A 22603-nucleotide genomic window follows, 5' to 3' on the forward strand; every position below is an offset into this window, starting at 1 on the left:
AATAGAAAGCCGACTCTTGATTTGATTTTCGATTGGAGATGTTTGATATGGGTCTGGAAGGAGAGTTTGCAGTCTAGCCAGAGACCTAGGTACTTATAGGTGTCCACATATTCAAGGTCGGAACCATCCAGTGTGGTGATGCTAGTCGGGCATGCGGGTGCAGGCAGCGATCGGTTGAAAAGCATGCATTTGGTTTTACTAGCGTTTAAGAGCAGTTGGAGGCCACGGAAGGAGTGTTGTATGGCATTGAAGCTCGTTTGGAGGTTAGATAGCACAGTGTCCAATGACGGGCCGAAAGTATATAGAATGGTGTCGTCTGCGTAGAGGTGGATCAGGGAATCGCCCGCAGCAAGAGCAACATCATTGATATATACAGAGAAAAGAGTCGGCCCGAGAATTGAACCCTGTGGCACCCCCATAGAGACTGCCAGAGGACCGGACAGCATGCCCTCCGATTTGACACACTGAACTCTGTCTGCAAAGTAATTGGTGAACCAGGCAAGGCAGTCATCCGAAAAACCGAGGCTACTGAGTCTGCCGATAAGAATATGGTGATTGACAGAGTCGAAAGCCTTGGCGAGGTCGATGAAGACGGCTGCACAGTACTGTCTTTTATCGATGGCGGTTATGATGTCGTTTAGTACCTTGAGTGTGGCTGAGGTGCACCCGTGACCGGCTCGGAAACCAGATTGCATAGCGGAGAAGGTACGGTGGGATTCGAGATGGTCAGTGACCTGTTTGTTGACTTGGCTTTCGAAGACCTTAGATAGGCAAGGCAGAATGGATATAGGTCTGTAACAGTTTGGGTCCAGGGTGTCTCCCCCTTTGAAGAGGGGGATGACTGCGGCAGCTTTCCAATCCTTGGGGATCTCAGACGATATGAAAGAGAGGTTGAACAGGCTGGTAATAGGGGTTGCGACAATGGCGGCGGATAGTTTCAGAAATAGAGGGTCCAGATTGTCAAGCCCAGCTGATTTAGACGGGTCCAGGTTTTGCAGCTCTTTCAGAACATCTGCTATCTGGATTTGGGTAAAGGAGAACCTGGAGAGGCTTGGGCGAGGAGCTGCGGGGGGGCCGGAGCTGTTGGTCGAGGTTGGAGTAGCCAGGCGGAAGGCATGGCCAGCCGTTAGTAATGCTTGTTGAAGTTTTCAATAATCATGGATTTGTCGGTGGTGACCGTGTTCCCTAGCCTCAGTGCAGTGGGCAGCTGGGAGGAGGTGCTCTTGTTCTCCATGGACTTCACAGTGTCCCAGAACTTTTTGGAGTTGGAGCTACAGGATGCAAACTTCTGCCTGAAGAAGCTGGCCTTAGCTTTCCTGACGGACTGCGTGTATTGGTTCCTGACTTCCCTGAACAGTTGCATATCGCGGGGACTGTTCGATGCTATTGCAGTCCGCCACAGGATGTTTTTGTGCTGGTCGAGGGCAGTCAGGTCTGGAGTGAACCAAGGGCTGTATCTGTTCTTAGTTCTGCATTTTTTTGAACGGAGCATGCTTATCTAAAATGGTGAGAAAGTTACTCTTAAAGAATGACCAGGCATCCTCAACTGACGGGATGAGGTCAATGTCCTTCCAGGGTACCCGGGCCAGGTCGATTAGAAAGGCCTGCTCACAGAAGTGTTTTAGGGAGCGTTTGACAGTGATGAGGGGTGGTCGTTTGACTGCGGCACCATAGCGGATACAAGCAATGAGGCAGTGGTTGCTGAGATCCTGATTGAAGACAGCGGAGGTGTATTTGGAGGGCCAGTTGGTCAGGATGACGTCTATGAGGGTGCCCTTGCTTACAGAGTTAGTGTTGTACCTGGTGGGTTCCTTGATGATTTGTGTGAGATTGAGGGCATCTAGCTTAGATTGTAGGACTGCCGGGGTGTTAAGCATATCCCAGTTTAGGTCACCTAACAGAACAAACTCTGAAGCTAGGTGGGGGGCAATCAATTCACAAATGGTGTCCAGGGCACAGCTGGGAGCTGAGGGGGGTCGGTAGCAGGCGGCAACTGAGCGACTTATTTCTGGAGAGAGTAATTTTCAGAATTAGTAGTTCGAACTGTTTGGGTATGGACCTGGAAAGTATGACATTACTTTGCAGGCTATCTCTGCAGTAGACTGCAACTCCTCCCCCTTTGGCAGTTCTATCTTGACGGAAGATGTTATAGTTGGGTATGGAAATCTCTGAATTTTTGGTGGCCTTCCTGAGCCAGGATTCAGACACGGCAAGGACATCAGGGTTAGCAGAGTGTGCTAAAGCAGTGAGTAAAACAAACTTAGGGAGAAGGCTTCTGATGTTGACATGCATGAAACCAAGGCTTTTTCGATCACAGAAGTCAACAAATGAGGGTGCCTGGGGACATGCAGGGCCTGGGTTTACCTCCACATCACCCGCGGAACAGAGAAGGAGTAGTATGAGGGTGCGGCTAAAGGCTATCAAAACTGGTCGCCTAGAGCGTTGGGGACAGAGAATAAGAGGAGCAGGTATCTGTGCATGGTAGAATATATTCAGGGCATAATGTGCAGACAGGGGTATGGTGGGGTGCGGGTACGGCGGAGGTAAGCCCAGGCACTGGGTGATGATGAGAGAGGTTTTATCTCTAGACATGCTGGTTGTAATGGGTGAGGTCACCGCATATGTGGGAGGTGGGACAAAGGAGGTATCAGGGGTATGAGGAGTGGGACAAGGGGCTCCATTGTGAACTAAAACAATGATAACTAACCTGAGCAACAGTATACAAGGCATATTGACAATTGAGAGAGACATACAGCGAGGCATACAGTAATCACAGGTGTTGAACTTGGAAAGCTAGCTAAAACAGTGGGTGAAACAACAGCTAATCAGCTAGCATAACAACAGCAGGTAAAATGGCATTGACTAGGCAACGAGGCCGACAGATAAAATTGGTTTTCATATAAACTTTATATCGTTGTCCAGAAGCCAAAAACACAATCCTAGTCATTTTAGCAACCCATCATAGTAGTTGCTATTAGATTCCCCCTCTTTCTAAGTTTCTACCTGATATTTTCATCTGTCACATATGGAACTGCTCGCATTAAGTGCACAGTTTAGAACTGTTTTCCGCTAATTGCAGTTGGGCAAATGTTTGAAAAGGATGTTTTGTTAGCTGCTTCATTACATGAGTTGCATGTTCAATAATAGGCTATATATAGCCTTAGGCTTGCTATTGCTGCATGTTTCCATGCGCTTAATGAAACATGTCCGGTCCTTGTATGCTTACATAGTATCAGAGAGGAAGAGGCGAAGTGTCCAAAATAAGCCCATTGCGTTTCTATGGGCTTATTTTGGGCCTAAGCTAGTCGACTACCTTCCCGCCTTGGGTCGACTACCATTGTTAGGGCAGAAACATAAGCATCTCGTCATTGTATACAAATTTCTGATAATATTTTCTGTTGGTCAGTCATTTTATTGTTTATAAAAAAATGTAACCGGTTGTTGACTGGTTTTAATGAGGGTCAGTTTGAATCCCTAGAGCCCATCAATATGTGCTGTGATTTATTGATTTAACTCAACTGAGAGAGCCAAAATTATATTCCAATGCATGAGCATCATCAGTTAACGTCATTTGAATGAACATTCTACATTACTATGGAAATTATTGCATCACAACACCAGACGGCCATTGCGAGTGTACCCATGAATTTACTAGTCAAATTACCAGCCCATTCTATTCATGTTTAAGCAAAGGGCAACAACGTTTCATCACATCACCTAAATTCACTACAATAGGCAAGGCCTAATATGTAGACTAGAATACAAATGGTAGATTAATGCCTAGTTTTGTAAAGTAATTAAGTAAAAATACTTAAGTATCTCTACTTTAGTTTACTATTTACATTTCTGACAGCTTTTACTTTTATTTCAAGAAAATAATGTATTTTTACTCCATACATTTTCCCTGACACCCAAAAGTACTCGTTACATTTTTGAATGCTTAGCAGGACAGGAAAATTTGTCAAATTCATGCACTTATCAAGAGAACATCCCTAGTCATCACTACTGCCTCTGATCTGACGGACTCACTGCACACAAACGTTGTTTGTAAATGATGTCTGAGTGTTGTAGTGTGTCGTCGTCGTCCCCCCGCCCCGGCTATCAGTAAATAAAATTTAAAAAATGGTGGCATCTGGTTTGCTCAAAATAAGGAATAAAACATTATGAATACTTTTATTTTTTATGCTTAAGTTTGAAACCCAATACTTTTAGATTTGTACTCAAGTAGTGTTTTACTTGGTGACTTTTACTTGAGTAATTTTCTATTAAGGTATCTTTTACGTTTACTCAAGTATGACAATTGGGTACTTTTTTCCCCACCACTGTTAATGCCCCAGCCTGTGAATTAACTTCTAACTTCTCTGTCTTCACTGTTCAATTTTTGTGCAATGCATGCATCTCTGTTGGCATCTCCACTGACCTCTCTCTTCCATCCTCTCTGTATGTCTCTTATAACTCCCGAACCAGTAGCCTAGCCCAATGCGTTTTCCAGAAGTAGAAATATATATTTTGGTAACTTATTTTGAGTAATTAAAAAACATACTTCACAAAAATATAAACGCAACATGTAAAGTGTTGGTTTCATGAGCTGAAATTAAAGATCCCGGGAATGTTTCATGCGCACTAAAAACATGTTTCTCCCAAATTTTGTGCACAAATGTGTTTATATCCCTGTTAGTGAGCATTTCTCCTTGTCAAGATAATCCATTGACCTTATAGGTGTGGCATATCAAGAAGTTGATTAAACAAAATTTTCATTACACAGGTGCACCTTGTACTGGAGACTATAAAAGGCCACTCTAAAATGTGCAGTTTTGTCGCACAACACAATGCCACAGATGCGTGCAATTGGCATGCTGACTGCAGGAATGTCAACCAGAGCTGTTGCAAGATAATTTAATGTTAATTTCTCTACCATAAGTTGCCTCAATGTCATTTTTGAGAATATGTCCAACTGCCTCACAACAACCGCAGACCACGTGTAACCACGCCAGCCCAGGACCTCCACATTCAGCTTCTTTACCTGCTGGATGGTCTGAGGCGAATCACCTTGGACATTGATGAAACTGTGGGGTTGCACAACCAAACCATTTCTGCAGTAACTTTCAGAAACCACCTCGGGAAGCTCATTTGTGTGCTCGTTGTCCTCAACAGGGTCTTGACCTGACTGCAGTTCGGTGTCGTAACCGACTTCAGTGGGCAAATGCTCACCTTCAATGGCCACTGGCATGTTGAAAAAGTGTGCTCTTGGTGGATGAATCCCGGTTTCAAATGTACCGGTCTTATGGGTGAGTGATTTGCTGATGTCCGCATTGTGAATAGAATGCCCCATGGTGGCTGTGGGGTTATGGTATGGACAGTCATAAACTACAGACAATGAACACAATTACATTTTATCGATTGCAATTTGAGTGCATAGAGATACTGTGATGAGATCCTGATGCCCATTGTTGTGGCATTCATCCGCTGTCGTTTGAGCATGATAATGTATGACCCCATGCTGCAAAGATCTGTATACAATTCCTGGAAGCTGAAAATGACCCAGTTCTTCCATGGCCTGCATACCCACCAGTAATGGCACCCATAGAGCATGTTTTGGATGCTCTGGATCAACGTGTACGACAGCGTGTTCCAGTTACTGCCAATATCCAGCAACTTCGCACAGCCATTGATGGGGAGTGGGACAACATTCCACAGGCCACAATCAACAGCCTGATCAAGTCTATGTGAAGGAGAAATGGGAAATAATGGTCACACCAGATACTAACTGGTTTTATGATCCACGCCCCTACTTTTTTTTTTAAGGTATCTGTGACCAACATGTGAAATCCATAGATTTGGGTCTAATTAATTTATATTGACTGATTTCCTTACTGTAACTCAGTAAAATCTTTGAAATTGTTGCATGTTGCGTTTGTGTTGTTGTTCAGCTTCTCTGATGTTATGTGATCACATTGGCTGGTGGTAAAAATACATTAAATGGGGAATCCTCTGTTCTTCCAACACCCAATGTTTATGTTTACAATGAAATGTATTTCATCAGAATACCCAATGTTAGAATGTTTCCAATCAAATTTATGAAGTAAATTGGAACCTTTTGCTATCAGTTGCATTTGCATAAACGCTGTGATTGGATGATAGCTGTGAGGGTTAACGAATCTGGATCAAATCCTTTGATCTTCTCAAGCTCTTTAATGATAGAATTGCCGAAGGAGTGGAATGTAACAGCTGAATAGAGATGGGAGCCAGGCTACATATCGTGCTTCACCAACAAATAACACCGCACCACTCATCTCTGCCAGTAACCTTCTGGTAACGAGTCCATTTCCTTGGCCACAAGGCCAAGCAACTGCCCCGGGTACTGAAGCTTTGTGGGGGGGTTATGTGTACTGAAAAATACTCTGGTCGTGGCTGAATGGTTAAGGGTTTGGAGTGAGAGCAGCAGTGCTTTTCTGATGTAGCTGCTTCAAGTATGGCCTCTTTTGTTTGTTGTGACATACTTCAGTTCAGTACACACAAACTCTGTGGATTAAGTGATTTAAAAAAAACATTTTAATGACTCATCATTTTTGAGTCATTAATGTATGCGAAGCCTGTGTATTATGATAATGATATATGCTCTACATTATTTATTGAGTCCTGAGACAAACATTTGCAATGCATAAGAAGCTTGCTTCAGGGACCCACCAGCAATGCTGAGAGGAGATAATGCTTACCTACCAAAGTCCCTGTTTTTCAGAAAAATCTTCAGAAATTAGAATGGAGGAATGGGAATAGAAAATATTTGATTACCTATTGATGTCATAAAAGTATCTGAAGTACCTTCCGAAGTACACATTCTCATCAAGACCAAATGGAAGGTAGTTTAAATTGATTGAACCAGCATGTGAAATGGTCTGTTAGGGGTAAATATTGGTATGTGGTTCACTTGGACTCGAGGAAACCGTGCACATATTCAACCATTTCTGCCATAAATGCTTGTTTCAGGATAAATCACAGGCAAATAATTACAGTATTCATAGTAAGGAGGAACAATAAAAAGGCTTGATTTAAAAACAAACCATGTCATTTGTGCAAATAAAGACGAAAGGCCGGGGAGGGAGGTGTCACCTCTGCTGCTGAGCTACATGGTAATTGGTTGTCAGGGCTTTGCTTTCACGGTCAGGGGAAACGAAGATTGCTTCATTAAGTTCCCTTTCTGATAACCGCCACAGCCGCCGCACCAATGGAACAGAAGATCTTAACTGAATGGCTATGCCATTAGTAAAGAAAAGTGCCTAAGGGAAATGAACTGGAATGGTGAATAATTAATATAATAGCTCTATTTGCACATGGCAGCATTAAAAAGACTGAATCACATTCAATTACGGGTTCCGTTAGTCTTTTATATAACACCTTTGCTGTGGCGGTCAATTTTGAGACCATTTTTATACAGCAACATCCTGAACAGCTTGAAGTGTAAAAGGTTTTTGCTCAATTATTTTAAGGAATTGTAGTTCTGGAGGATTGGGCCGCTTGCACCAAGCACATGTTCAATTGGTCCTGCAAAAGAAGGTACATTCTCTAAACTCTACATCCATAAGGTTCCCTGGCCTTGTATGTTAACAACTCAACACATGAACATGTTCCCAAATGCCTTTTCATTTTTGATTTTAATATGGTTGTTGATACTTTGGATTCTGGCAACATATATTTGAATTATTATTTTGTACCCATTGACAGTTTGTTTGACCTTGAACTGAACTACAAATGCTGGCATAGTTTCTGTCTCTGTGCTTGATTCTGTCTGTCTTCTGCCGTTATTAGCTTGTGTCAACAAGCTAATAAGATGAGGAATAAATTACACTCCCATAACCTTTTGTGCTCTCTTGTCTCTGGCTGCACAGCGGATGTCAAAGGTGGAATAGAGAGAACATTTTAGACATTCTGCTGAACAGACACACTCCTACACACAGCGAGTGCTTGCCAGAAAACACCCCACTAAATTCCATAAATATTGAAAGTGAGAGGCATGGGCCTTCCCAGAATGGTCTGAGTTGAGGGATTTTCACACGCAATCAAGCAATGTTACCTGTAACTGAGGTCCGCAGCGGTAGAACACTGTCATGGGCTTGTCTCTGTCATCATGAGTAAGATAAATGACACAGGCTGATCACCTGTCTGCATCAGCTTGTCAACTCAACCTCTTCCCTAATGTCAGGGAGAATTACCAGAGCTGTTGATTCTACCAGAGCTGGCGATAGCCCGGGGAGGGAAGGTCGCCGATTTGCCAGAGATTACTGTAATCGCCATACCATATGATAAAGGTTATGGCATGTTGGCACAATCTCTAGATTGTCTGGAATCATGTAATATTGACCAAGGTAAATGGGGCACAGGGTGCACTAGTCTCTCACAGCCACTGCAAGGAAAGGCTATTCAATAATATATGGAAATTATGTCTGGTCTCCGTTACTTTGTGGATCACAGCTTGTTACATGGATAGTTTCTAGTAACTACAACTTTGGTGTGTGTGTGTAACGGTGTATACATTGAGAAGGCGTGCAGTACACGGCCGCCATAAAAATGACATTTTCTAAGGGTTTCTTTGTGTCAGCAAGCCTAGCATATTTTATATTGTAATGGCGTCATTTGTATTTATTATGGATCCCCATTAGCTGCTGCCTTGGCAGCAGGTCCTCTTTCTGGGGTCGAACAAGATGAAGGCAGTAATGAGACGTATTTCAGAATAGATTCTTTGTCCTCTGTGCATGTAAGAGCATACATGAAATGAACATGGTTCATTATGATATGTATGTGGTTTGTCCATGTCGTCGTTCAACATCATGTAGACGATCTTGTCAGTGGTTTGGTGTCTGCGGTCATATGAATAGCCATCTTCCGTGAATTGACAGTTTCCATATGTATGCCAGATTTGCCAGTGTATTATTCCATTTAGAATATTGCATGGTCAAAGGATAACACATCAGATACGTGTTGTATCATGTTAAAAAGGAATTGACCATACCTAGCTAACTGACGAGCATGACATGTTTTAGCTTGGCATTGTTTTTTTATTTGGATTCGATCAAGATAAGTGAGTTCCACAGCGGTTTGAAAGCAGAGTAAATCGGGCCTGAAGGGTTTTATTTGGGGATTCTGTTTGGTTGCATTCTGTTGCAGAGGCAGCACTCCAGCTGTTGGAGCCATTCCCACATGAGCGTAATCGCAGAGGATGGCTAGTGGTAGATTCTCACGGACACCCGCACACTAATGTATCCCAGATTCTTGGAAGAAATTACCCAAATACTCAGTGACTCAAAGAAATCTACCGATGTACAACAGATTTATTATAACTCTCAAGTCACACAGAGGATATTATTGCAAACCGTAGCGAATTCATGTTTAATGTCATGTGTATTGAACTTAACTAGATATGTCTGCATTAATTAAGAGTTTTCCCATAGTAGAGCGAGGAGAGCTCTATTACTGTTGCGAAATCGCAGTATTCAGCTATAGGCCTAGGTGCAGTGAAAGTACTGTCTGGGGTTAGATTATGCTACTGACAAAAACAGATATTTTGGGTGCATTGTCAGTCTCCTAACGTCTAGCGACTTGACGTAAGATTTTGAGCAGGCACTTTATTTTCCTATAAATGTTTAAGCATCCTAAATTGCAATCCTCTGACTAGCATTACAATCATTGTGCATTTTAAAGTTGCTCAGTAATGATCATACCCCTTGCTAGGTGAATAGGATCTGCTATAAAACATCCCTATTCATCCCATGACCAAAGCAGGATGTAAGGATGAGCAGTATCTCCCTTTCCCTCACAGCCATTCAGGATGCTGATTCAGTCGATATCCTAAACCTAGACAGCCTCTCGCCGTCTCAGTCCGATGCTGTGGCCTCGACCGTGCTCCCCTGCTCTCCCACTCCACTGGTCTAATGAGAGACTGTCAGTCAAGTCCTGAATGCCCAGCCAGCGCTCAGGCAGCCGTCACAAAGCACCACAACCCCTGCTGCTGGTGGGGTGGGGGTTGCCGGGCAACCTCCAGTCGTGGCATGTACTTTAAACTATTGACCTAGCCTTTACCCAGAGGTCCGTGTGTTGTCAGATCTACACAGAGGTTGTGTAGAGTGGATCCTCTGCCATGCCGTCTCATCTATCTCTTCTGAGCTCAAAAGTGATTGGCCTCAAAGGACATGAAAGAGTCCCTGTATCTGTGCTGCTTTGAAAAGGATCACACATCTGGCACAGTGGGAGGAAAAATATATATTTTTATATTGCATCAAGCTACATTGAGTTTTTCACCTTGAATCATGTTGAATGTAGACGCTTGATTAAATTTGCATTTTTCCGTAAGTATTGAAAAGGAAATTGCCTACAGCCAAAGTGTGGTGTTCAAAATGGCACGCTGTGGCAAAACCATTTTCAACGGAAAATGAAAACAAGGAGTTCTCATTGGATAATTGCACATACAACCTTCCCATTTTACTTATCTTTCTTCCGTTTCGGGCCTTATGAACATGACACATTAATTCTGCTGATTACCTCTGGTGCAGGGATGTGTTGATGAGTAAATAACTTATTCCCCCACCCACATAAAAACAGTTCTCCCTGTCTGGTTGCAACTGATTTTCTCCATGAACAGTGCAGGGGTTACCTCACCCACCTAAGCAACATCAGAATATTTCTTAGATTTTTTACAGCTAGCTATTAATAGGCCACATCTGGCCTGTTGCAATGCACTGACACTGAATATTGCCCAACATGGTCTCCAGATGCTATGCTTAGGTAATTTCCAAATCATACCAGTATAAAACAGATTTCCTTTGTGCCTCATCAAGATAAGTCCAGATTCGCATTGCTCTTATGGGCACAAAACAGCTATTGAAAAATATTCAAGTCCCTGGAGAAGAATGGATCATAATGAACTAATTAAAGAAGGCTTCGAACAAGATAAGTGAAATCTGCATGTGTTGACACTACAGGAAAGAGGAAGTGTCTAGTCCTTTCATTCTATTTGTGGAGACTGATCCATTCTCATGGGCATGCATTGAGCCAGACACTTGTTTGATACTCAAGTTGTGCTATTTGAGGTCATTATGTTGCGGAGAAAGCATAACTTGCTAGTCATTTCATTCTGACATAGCCATTTGGAAACATCAGTCACAGATTATTGGAGCTTGTCAACATGAGCAAAGCTATTGGTGACTTTGATAGTCAAGCATTTTCTGTGCCACTGCAAACCTGCTCCCAATCTCTAAGTATGTGTAAGTGTCTGTGAGCAGTCGTCTGTGTGTGTAGTCATTTGTGTACGCCTGTGGGTTTAGTCGATGTTAAAGTTCATGTACAGAAATGCCATGAAATCTGAGGAATTCCTCATTGTCCTGGGCTTTCAGATCTGGTCGGTGTTCCAGACAGTCTTCTGTTGGGGGAGGGTGGAGACTTAATATGGAAATTACATTAATTACCAGACTATCCAACAGATGCGACCCTCACCCCATTCAACATAACTACTCATCTAATAAAGGACCTTCAAGAGACAATTATATTTTTGTGTATGAATTGACCATTTGTTTTATTGTTCTCTATTTGTGAAATGAGATTCCTCAATCCAACTGACAAACTGTTTATTTCAATGGATGGATGGTGATATTAGCCATTGAATGTTGCACATTTTGGGGTGGTTTAATAATGTTTCAGATTTGCTTTGGCAGCACAACCTAGATGGCTTGAGTGATAATCATTGAACAGAACTAAACCTCGGGCTAAAAAGAGCAGACTGAGAATCTCCAATCTCTGCTTCTTTAACTTGTCAGAAACAAGCATTTCCTCCTCACTCTCTTGCTCACTTGGACTCAGACTTTGTCTACTTTAGGCTACCCTGTCAGTAGCTGGTTGTCAATTCCAATGCCCCGAGTTGCTAAACATATTGACATGTTTCTGTTTCAGCGCCGGCCCCAAAGGAGACAACATCTATGAGTGGAGGTCAACCATCCTGGGACCACCGGGCTCTGTTTACGAGGGAGGGGTCTTTTTCCTGGACATCGCCTTCACACCCGACTACCCCTTCAAACCACCCAAGGTCAGCACCCCTTGCCACACTGACCACAAATGTTTTATAGCTTTAGTGCCATTGTGCTGCTCTCTTCCTCTGTGGAAAACTCTTGCTTTAATGTAATTTCAACAGCTAACATGATTTTCTGGAAATCTGGTGTGCTCCTTCAAGCCTTTACCAGTTCACTGTCCATATTTTCAATTCATTCTTTATTAGCCTTTTCATGAAATGTACCCTGTGGAGTATTTTTGGTTGTTGAGTGGATGTCATTATCAAGTGTATGAAATGTGCTTTTGGATATCTCTTTGTGCTTCTTAGAACCCAATTTTCCTCTCACTTGCTTTCATTTTGAGTTCTGACTCTCTCTCTCATTTTGTCTGTTTCCTCCCCCCATTCTTTCATTCTCTCTTTTTGTATCTGTTTCTCTCTGAGCTGTGTAAGAACCGGCTCTACTGTTTGACAGCAGACTCAAACAAATCCACAGGCTCAAGCTCTGCTCAGTGTAGCCAGAGGGCTCAAGTGTTTTGTCCCACTGTGATCTGTAGCCAGTTCTTCCGTCACTGTAGCGCACAATACATGCTCCATTGGACTTTTTCTGTATACTGTAGACTCTTACCAGAGCTTTTTTTCAAGCTTGTTGGACAGATTGGAAGTATAAGATTTGGTTGTTAGGGTTAGTGGGGCAGAGAGTGCACCATTGTGGGGTTATTTATCATGTCTTATTCTCGGTGTGTTCAAAATGCCAAGGCTCATTAGAAGTTTCCTCTGCAAGGTCAGGGTCAGTCTGTCCAGATGTTGGTGATTGGAGTACTGGGCCGGTGTCAGGTGTCTGACATCTATTTAGGTCTGACTCGCTGTCAATCAGAAACACGGTAGTAAACTTAACAGGGACGTAATTGTGGATGTTTTGTTGTACAAAGGTTTGACCAAAGCACATATGAAACCAAATAAAGTAATTTTGACCCATTATTTGATTCCCTGTGAAAGTCTTATAGGAATGATTGTTTTCCTCTCAAACTAATATGTAATGGTTATAGTGAGATTAGAGATAGGCATGGGGGTTTTTTTCTTGGGAATTTCATGACATTTATAAAGGTTTTCTGCATATTGATAAATGCACCATGCTGCCCCCTGTTGGCTATATCAAATCCTAAGGAAATTAGAAGGCAAATTAAAATTCTGGTATTTTTTATGGTATATCAAAACTCTGCAGCTGTGTTATAAGGGTTGTCACCATCTTCTCAACAAAGAAATTACATAATTCTGTTTCTTACATTTTTATTTTGTCCAATTTAGACTATTCCACTGCCAGTATTGTCGCTGAAGCATGTTTCTAAACTATAAATGCTTTCTTTTCCTGTAATCGCCAGGTAACATTTCGGACGAGGATCTACCACTGTAACATCAACAGTCAGGGGGTGATCTGTCTGGACATCCTGAAGGACAACTGGAGCCCCGCCCTCACCATCTCCAAGGTGCTGCTGTCCATCTGCTCTCTGCTCACAGACTGTAACCCAGGTAAGAGACCTGTCAATGTCCACATCATGAGCTGCAGTGTTCTCATTTCAGTTGGTAATTCATGACTGATTTTAAATTACATTTGAGTTGACACTATCTACACACACAGATGGCGGTAGTGTAAACTCACCGCATGACGAATTATCACCATCTCTGTGTAGATAATGTAGACTCACAGCATGAAGGATTATCACCATCTCTGTGTGTAGATAATGTAAACTCTCAGCAGGAAACATCTACACACAGAGATGGTGATAATGTTTCATACTTTGATAACTGTCTGCAGCTCTTCTAGTGGTGTTCCAGCATTCCCTTCCCCAGGGACAGTAGCTCTGTTGCTGTTGAACCTGTTGATGGAATTTAAATGATCTTATTCATATTTTAATACAATAATATATGTAATATAATAATAATATGCTCTAAACTCAAAAGAAACATACACCGGTGAAATGCTATTCATTAATGCATGATCTGATCTGCATCCTTTTTTTTGGTCATTGCAGCGGACCCTCTGGTGGGGAGCATTGCCACACAATACCTGACAAACAGAACGGAACATGACAGAATAGCCAAGCAGTGGACGAAGAGATACGCCACATAGATCCCCGTCTGACTTTTCCACTGTCCTCCCCCCCCACCCCCACTGTACTTCTCTACCTCTCTCCCCAGCCTTTCAAAGCACACTCACTAAGTGCAATGTTATACCTGTAATCCCCCCCCCCCCCAAACTTTGTATCTACCTTTTCTTTGTAAAGAACTGTCCTTTGTTCCTTGTTGACTTGAAAGCTTCTTTTTTTATACAAAGAGTAGATTGGGATTTTATTTTCCAATATCTGAATGTTGGAATTAATGTATTGAAAAAAGACAATTATTCTAATAAGCATTGTCCCTCAACTATACAGTATGTATCCTTGTTTTCATAGTGGCTTCAGGAACAAAATGCAGATTATATACTCTTTTTACTTTACTCTAGGTTCTTGTGTATTTTTTAATTTCCTATTCCAGTCATCAATGGTATCTGCATGGAACAGGATGAAGATTTGCATCAAATGACATGTCATGCTCTTCTACGCTTTCTGGTTTTGTTTGTACTGTATGTATTTTTTCAAACGCTTTTGAGGCAGACCACAGAAATATAGGTCTGCTTGTGAAAGAGGCAGGACTTGTACATTTACTGGCTACTCTGGCATGGCAGGGTGGTTTGTTATGACTTGTATTAATGAAGCACCCAATAAAACACTGGTTGGCTTGTGAGATACTCTTCTGTAACTGTGAACCCTCTGTGACAGGTGTTAAGATGTTAATATCTGGACCTATCAGCCTTCTGCCTCATGACTGACACACACACCTGTGCCTGAGCATATAATGAACTGGGAAACCAAGGGAATCAGTGAAACCAGGGTCAGATAGACGACAGCAGAAGAAACTGCATCACAGGTCTAGGTTAGAGGTGGGCATGAACCATAGACGAACCTCTCTTTCATCTTGACTTGGTGACACCATATTCAGTGATGCTCCAAATTTTATTTTGGCCCTCATCCGACATTGCTTTTTCGTGCATCTTTTGTTTAATGTTTGATATCAAAATGTCAGATCAGTCTACGAAGACCTAATGTTGAATGATCCCTGTGCGCCGATTTGCCTTCATTATTGTGAGTGCGCGATATGAATCCACTGCACCCGCGGCACTTCCGTTCCACAGAAGGCGATTTGCACGAGCACAGGCAGTGGAGAGATCCAGACACAAAGGAGGTGATTTGCTACTTGGCTGACGTTACTTTTAATATTGAATATGCCTCATGAGTTATAAAATATATTGAAGTTATCTGAGTGTATTCAACTTGTTTTGTATTGGAAAAGACGGCTAGTTAACGACTCAACAGACACATTTGTGGTGACACTGCCTTGCTCAGGAAATAAATATTAACGTTAGCTAGCTCAAGCTAGTAACGTTAGTAACTAAACTAGTTTCACTATGGTGTAACCTTGTTTGCCAACTAACGTTAGCTAAGTTAAATATCTCAGAATGTTGAAAGGTTGAGGTGGGCGTAAACGTTGGTGTAACTACAGTATTTTTCCGAACTTTCTAGCTTAACGTTGGCTAAGGTCTGGGCAGTCAAACGGTCGGCTAATAACGGGGGGCGAGAAAATCAGCAGGTCGGACGTTTGTGACTAGCGTTAACTAGCTAGCTAGATGGTTATGCTAGCCAGCTGTTAATGTCCACTTAGTTAACCAAACCTAGTCCAACCAGCTTGACTTGGCACAAGCAGTTGCAAACGTAAACTACTGTAGGAGAACTCGCTAGCAAACTGCTATAGCCTCCTTGCTCCAGGAGACCTGTAATTTACACGCAAATTAATGTGTTAGATCATTGTCTTAACGTTTCAGGACTCCAGGAGCGAAGAGGCCATAGCAAGTAACTCCAGACCAGAGATATTAGCTAGGAAGCTAACATTAATTACTGTGAAGAAGGCCCGAGAATGTTCCCATCAAATGGTTGGCCACAAAGACTAACTAACAAGCTGTTGTTCACCACCATTTGTTCCTTCTGGTCGCCTTTAGTATTAGCTGACGGTAAGTTATCTACAATTTCACATCATTCATGATCTATTACATTTGGGGAATAATGGAGGCTTGCCATATCAGGGCTGTCAAACATTGTTTGCTCAACCGTCCATAATCACAACATTATTGTCAGATGTGGGTGGCAACTAGCCAATTACCTTTATTTCAACTGAGCACTAGCCAATCAGCAAGCTGTATGGGACTCCCTAACCCAGTGGTTCCCAACCAGGGATGCTTGGCCTATCCACAGAGGGTACTTGAAGACTCATGAGACTGTAGGCCTACTGGTGAAATGTACATGAGGGGGTACTCTGGGCAGAGCAAAATTCCGTCGGTGGTACAGTAACTGAAAATTGTTGGAAACCTCTGCCATAACCTAACGTAGCAGGTGTAAAAGAAAACACCTGAGTGCACTTCCCACATCGAGTTTTCAGCAGAAAAGGAAGCTAGGTTGAATAAGCTGTATCCCCGTAAACCAGATGCATCAGGTTGTTGGCATCGCCGCTAAGCCTAGGGACTCCCCAAAAACATGCCACTTCGATACAGCTACGACCGGAAGTAAGTCTTCCTAGCAAGTTAGGAGAGCATTTTTACTAAACCTTTTCCTAACCGTAACCTATTTCTCCTAACCAGATATGTTAATTCTCCTAACCTACTACGAAAAAGTCACTTCCAGTCATAGCTGTGTTGAAGTGGCTTGTTTTTAGGTCATCTCAGCAAGCTATGTTGAGGTAGCCATTTTTCCTAGAATGTCAGGTGCTCTGTCATAACTGTAACGTTACTTAATTTTGCAATGGCTTGAAAGCAATTTCATTTGTCAAAGCTACTGCTTTTTTTCTTCAACTGCTGCATCACAATCGCATTGTAGGTTCCTTCTAATTTCTTGTCCAAACCGGTATGTCGGATAAGGATTCGTGTGTCAGCACCAGCTCTTCGTCTTCTTCCTCCTCCAATCAAAACAAACCGAAGGACACACCTTGCAAGAAAAGGGAGAGCAAAGCCAGTATGAGCAAGACCTCCAAGCTGCTATCCACCAGCGCAAAGAGGTAACACACCCAAACCTCATTAAATATTGGCTGGTTGTCTCACAACACCAACAATGTGACATTTAGTCAGAGGGGTGGGTTAATCTCCTAGATGATTGTAGCGAGCACTAAAATGTTCTTTGTACTTTATTTGTTTAAAATTATTCTAGCCTCACTGTATTGGACCACAATATCTGTGCCATTTCTTTACCTTTGGAAGTTCATGGCTGAGAAAACAAAGATGTGTAAGGTATGGCTGGGCAATCAATGATTGATCTGAAGGCATGTTTGTTTCTGCAGGATTCAGAAAGAGCTGGCAGATATCACGCTGGACCCTCCGCCAAACTGCAGGTTGGTTTTATTTGAGCTCATCTTCTCTTTTCCAATCCGCCCCCAGTGTTTTGCGTATTGCCAAGGTCAATACCTACAGGCGACTCTCCAAACAATAATTATTTTACCACTTATTCATAAAGGATTGCGTTACTTTCTGATTTCTCATGTTGTCCCATATGCTGATAAAATAAAGCTGCACCTATTTTGATCAGTGTTTTGACTGCTGGTGGTGTTTAGAAGTCTACATGAAGCATAATTTTACATCTCCCACATTGTTGGATCAGCCTTGTAGTCATCACTCTAGATAATTTCCACTACGTGTTCAGCATGTACCAAGGATGAAGGCTGATCTGCTCTGAGGAAGTCAATATAGGTCGCAATACCGAGGCACGTCATCAGGGATTGGTTGCGAATGGAGGCTTCGTTGAAGCTTGAAAGAGAATGTACTGTTCTCTCAAGCAATATAAAGCTGTGTGTTCACCAAGTGGGTACCAAACCAAGGGATAATAGGCTCTAAACAGTTTCAGACAAGTTTTTTGCAGGTGCAGTAAGCTTTAAAAGGACAATCGATTCATCCATTTTAGGACTTATAAATTAAATAAATGTACCCATAACTTATTCTATAACCTTATGAGCTTAGTTGGGTCCTGTGTGGCTCAGTCGGTAGAGAATGGCGCTTGCAACGCCAAGCGTCGTGGGTTCGATTCCCGCTGGGGCCACCCATATGTAAAAGTAGTGGCCCCAGCCGACTTGTAAGTCGCTTTGGACAAAAGCGTCTGCTAAATGGGATATATATATATATATATATATATATATATATTAGTTCAACTGTTGTACCCCATCATAACCCCCACCCCCCAAAAAATAAATAATATATAAGCTTGTTTCTCTCCGTTTGTAAACAAAGTAAATGTTAACAAGCACTATATAGCCTCAAAACATGGTTAAAACAAATTTTTTTAAATCATGGATGGTCTATGAATTTAAGTGGTTACATTTCTCTAGCCCTATCCCTCAGCTTTTTATCGAAACGGGTGAGGAGAATGCTTTAAGGTATTTGTCCCTTGTGGCAATGAGACGAAGTACACACACAAGTGACCTGAGCCATAACAATAACAAAGAACATGGTCCAGTTAACACCAATTAGGGAGACTGTTCTCCTTTGGTTTTCCAGGTGGGTAATGACAAAGGAGTTGGCTAAAGTACAGATCTGTGGCCAGCCTAATAGTATAACATAATCTGTAACTTTATCTCATTTAATTCCAGCGCTGGTCCAAAAGGAGACAACATTTACGAGTGGAGGTCAACCATCCTGGGACCACCGGGCTCTGTTTACGAGGGAGGGGTCTTTTTCCTCGACATCGCCTTCACACCTGACTACCCCTTCAAACCACCCAAGGTACTGGGCAATCGTCAGCTACCAGTCACTTTTTACCCTCTACACTATAAAACAGTCATCTTGGTTTAGTCCTTTGCAATAAATGGGACAGATTTACTTTGTGTTCATTTTCGTGTTCTTCAGGGTATACACAGCAAAAAATGCAACCGGCGATGATCAGTGTTTATTATATTGTGCTGCTGCTAAATTGTTGCCACCACAGCAAAAAAGAAAACAAAAAACGAAACTTGCTTTCCAGATGCTAGAGAGCTATTTACATGTGTGCCTCTGTTTTGTGTGTGTGTGAGCGAGTCGGGTCATTGCCAGAGAAGGGACCGTAAGGTAGCCTATGCAATTTCATCCATAACAACACTAACTAAATATCCAATTTGAAATACAGCTTGTAGCTTGTCTAGTTAGCTCACTAATTAGTGTGCTAGTTTAATTCCACGTGCTAAAAAAAAATCCAAACGTTTCATAAAAATGTGCTCAAATGAAATTCTATTATCTTTGGATTGTTTTGTCACAGTTGACAATTTCATTACAATATGGAATTTCTTTTTGAGAATGGTGAAATGAGGATGTGTTTCTAGAACACAGCAGACAGCATATGTACAGTATTTACAATCCCTGCGTTTTGCCAGGATTTCCCTGTTAACATGTTGAAGTACTCTCATTAACCAACAGAGGGCATTTGACACCTCCACTTGGCTCATCGCACTCCAGCAATTCCTTGTGGCAGGCAGTGTGCCTGCAGGCTGACACTCAGTTGTCAGTTGAATGGTGTTTCCTTGCGACACGTTGGTGCGTCTGGCTTCCCAGTTAAGTAGGCGGGTGTTAAGAAGCGAGGTTTGGTGGGTCATGTTTCGGAGGACGCATGACTCGACCTTCACCTCTCCCGAGCCCGTTAGAGAGTTGCAGCGATGAGGCAAGATCGTAATATCTTGATTACAAAACAGAAAATGTAACCAATAAACCTGCTGTATGTAAAATGTTGTGTGATATAGCATGGAAAATAAATACATGTGACTCTGGAGGACAACATAATGTTTGTTTCCAACATTAGAGCTGTTTTCCTCAAGAAGTAAAAATCTGCTTCGTGTTTTGTTTCCTTGCCACGATACTAACAAGTATTGCAATACTGGTATCATCCCGGGCCCTACATGCTTTGTCTTCTGCCCCAATAAATGTTGATCCACTTTAATAAATAGTTATACTGAACAAAAATATAAACTCAACATGCAACAACTTCAATGATTTTAGTGAGTTACAGTTCATGTAAGGAAATCAGTCAATTGAAATAAAATCATTAGAGCTTAAATCTATGAATTTCACATGACCTGGCAGGGGCGCAGCCAATCGGAATAAGTTTTTCCCCACAAAGGGCCTCATTAGAGATACTTCTCAGTTTCATCAGCTGTCCTGGTGGCTAGTCTCAGATGATCCCACAGGGCTCCCGAGTGGTTAAGTACATGTTTTATTTTTAAGAAGCAGGATGTGGTGGCCCTGGGCTGGCATCGTTACATGTGGTCTGTGGTTGTGAGGCCCGGTTGGACGTACTACCAAATTCTCTAAAACGACGTTGGATACAGTTTATGGTAGAGAAATTACCATTCAATTCTCTGGCAACAGCTCTGGTGAACATTCCTGCAGTCAGTATGCCAATTGCACACTCCCTCAAAACGTATTTGTGGTATTGTGACAACTGCAAATTTTATAAGCCTTTTATTGTCCCCAGCACAAGGTGCACCTGTGTAATAATGATCATGCTGTTTAGTCAGCTTCTTGATATGCCACACCTGTCAGGTGGATTGATTATCAACAAAATAAGCTTTTGTGCCTGTGGAGAATGTCTGGGATCTTTTATTTCACCCCTTACATGTTGCTTTTATATTTATGTTCAGTATAGATTTTGATATAGTCTCTAGCCTTGATATGTTAAATATGCCTATAGCATGTACATTTTCTACTTTTGTTTTTCCTCAAGGTAACGTTTCGGACGAGGATCTACCACTGTAACATCAACAGTCAGGGGGTGATCTGTCTGGACATCCTGAAGGACAACTGGAGCCCCGCCCTCACCATCTCCAAGGTCCTGCTGTCCATCTGCTCTCTGCTCACAGACTGTAACCCAGGTAAGATATCCATCAGGGAGCCTAACAGGCTTTTGTCCCCTTTTACTTGTTTCTCTTCAGATCTGCACCTGTCCCAGACTGGAAATATGATACCAGAACAAATATTAGTATTCATGACTCCTGAGAAGGGTCAAATTAAATCTGCAGGTAACATGGAAAATAACAGATACCGGTCCATTTCTTTGGTGTAATTTTGTGCTCAGATGTGGATTACTTTTTATTATGGGTATCACTTTAAGGCCCACACACAATGCCTTTATATTGCATTTATAATTCCTTATGATACCACTAAGTTGGCATAACTCATAAGTAGTTATAAAAGACTTAGAATTCATCACTTGTAGCAGAGTAATTGTTTCAAAATTCACCACCCTCTAACTGTTATTTCCCTCATGTTGTTTTTCACTTTCAGCTGATCCCCTGGTTGGAAGCATCGCCACCCAGTACACGACAAACAGAGCCGAGCATGATAGAACAGCCAAACAGTGGACGAAGCGGTACGCCACATAGGCCCATAGAGCACAGCCGTGTGGGGGGGGGGGATTTCTATTTCAGATTTTTAGTACTTTATTGTCTGGTATATTTTTTGGGGTTCCTGATTAAGTGATCTGTGCAAATATGAAAATAAAGAAAAACTATGAAACAATATGTAATGTCATCTATTTTATTACTCTGTGGGATTCTCCACTGCTTAGCTAATCTCCTGAAATTTAGTAGGCTATCCCTCAAATATAATGCATAAACAGTACCATAAAAACATGGATTTCACCTTTTGCCAATTCAACTTTTAATATGGAATTACAGTACAGTTGTACCACAATAGCTACAAATCGAAGTACTTTTTTACACAGTTCTGTTGTCCATGCTTATACTTCAAATAGCGTTTACCATGTTATTTTGCAATAACCTCTCATTTGAAAAACCAATGGAATTTGGTGCTAAAGGAACAGTGCAAGCTCATATACATGTCGAGGGTGCTTGGTTATGGTCAGATGAAGGATTTGTGATAAATTGCCTCTACTACAGTGCATTCAGAAAGTCTTCAGACCCCCTTGACTTTTCCCCCATTTTGTTAAGTTACAGCCTTATTCTAAAATGGATTACAATGTTTTTTTCCCCACCCTCATCGATCTATACATAATACCCCATATTGTCAAAGTAAAAACAGGTTTCTAGACATTTAAAACTTTAAAAAAATAAAACACATATCAGTATTGAGACCCTTTACTCAGTACTTTGTTGAAGTACCTTTTGGCAGTGATTACAGCCTCGGTTCTTCTTGGGTATGACGCTACAAGCTTGGCACATGTTTATGGGGAGTTTCTCCCATTCTCTGCAGATCCTCTCAATCTCAGTCAGATTGGATGGGGAGCATCACTGCACAGCTATTTTCAGGTCTCTCCAGAGATGTTCGATCGGGTTCAAGTCCGGGCTCTGGCTGGGCAACTGAAGGACATTCAGAGACCTGTTCTGAAGCCACTCCTGCATTGTCTTGGCTGTTTTCTTAGAGTTGTCCTGTTAGGGGAACTTTCAACCCAGTGTGAGGTCCTGAGCAGGTTTTCATCAAGGACCTCTCTACTTTGTGCCGCTCATCTTTCCCTCAAT

The 22603-nt window shown here is 42.1% G+C and overlaps 2 protein-coding genes across 3 annotated transcripts in view; both read left to right on the forward strand.

The window, feature by feature from the left end:
* LOC135522307 (ubiquitin-conjugating enzyme E2 E2) overlaps window positions 1-14815 on the forward strand; it is a 35216-nt gene extending 20401 nt beyond the window's left edge. Inside the window, exons 4-6 of the mRNA XM_064948438.1 lie at window positions 11938-12070; window positions 13414-13561; window positions 14065-14815. Of these exons, the coding sequence (XP_064804510.1) occupies window positions 11938-12070; window positions 13414-13561; window positions 14065-14162 (379 nt within the window). The 3' untranslated portion in view covers window positions 14163-14815. The remainder of the gene's footprint in view (window positions 1-11937; window positions 12071-13413; window positions 13562-14064) is intronic.
* A 396-nt stretch (window positions 14816-15211) lies between these two features.
* LOC135522306 (ubiquitin-conjugating enzyme E2 E1) lies at window positions 15212-21646 on the forward strand. Of its 2 annotated transcripts, none has more exons than XM_064948436.1 (6): window positions 15212-15313; window positions 17037-17173; window positions 17453-17503; window positions 18752-18884; window positions 20851-20998; window positions 21411-21646. In XM_064948436.1, exons 1-6 carry the CDS (start codon window positions 15227-15229, stop codon window positions 21506-21508), a joined length of 654 nt encoding a protein of 217 aa, XP_064804508.1. In that variant the 5' UTR covers window positions 15212-15226; the 3' UTR covers window positions 21509-21646. The 2 variants fall into 2 exon arrangements, with proteins under 2 accessions (XP_064804508.1, XP_064804509.1); XM_064948437.1 differs by having other exon boundaries at window positions 15228-15313; window positions 16996-17173.
* Window positions 21647-22603: the final 957 nt, after the last annotated feature.

Source organism: Oncorhynchus masou, chromosome 30 (genome assembly GCF_036934945.1).
Source record: "Oncorhynchus masou masou isolate Uvic2021 chromosome 30, UVic_Omas_1.1, whole genome shotgun sequence".
Lineage (NCBI taxonomy): Eukaryota > Metazoa > Chordata > Actinopteri > Salmoniformes > Salmonidae > Oncorhynchus > Oncorhynchus masou.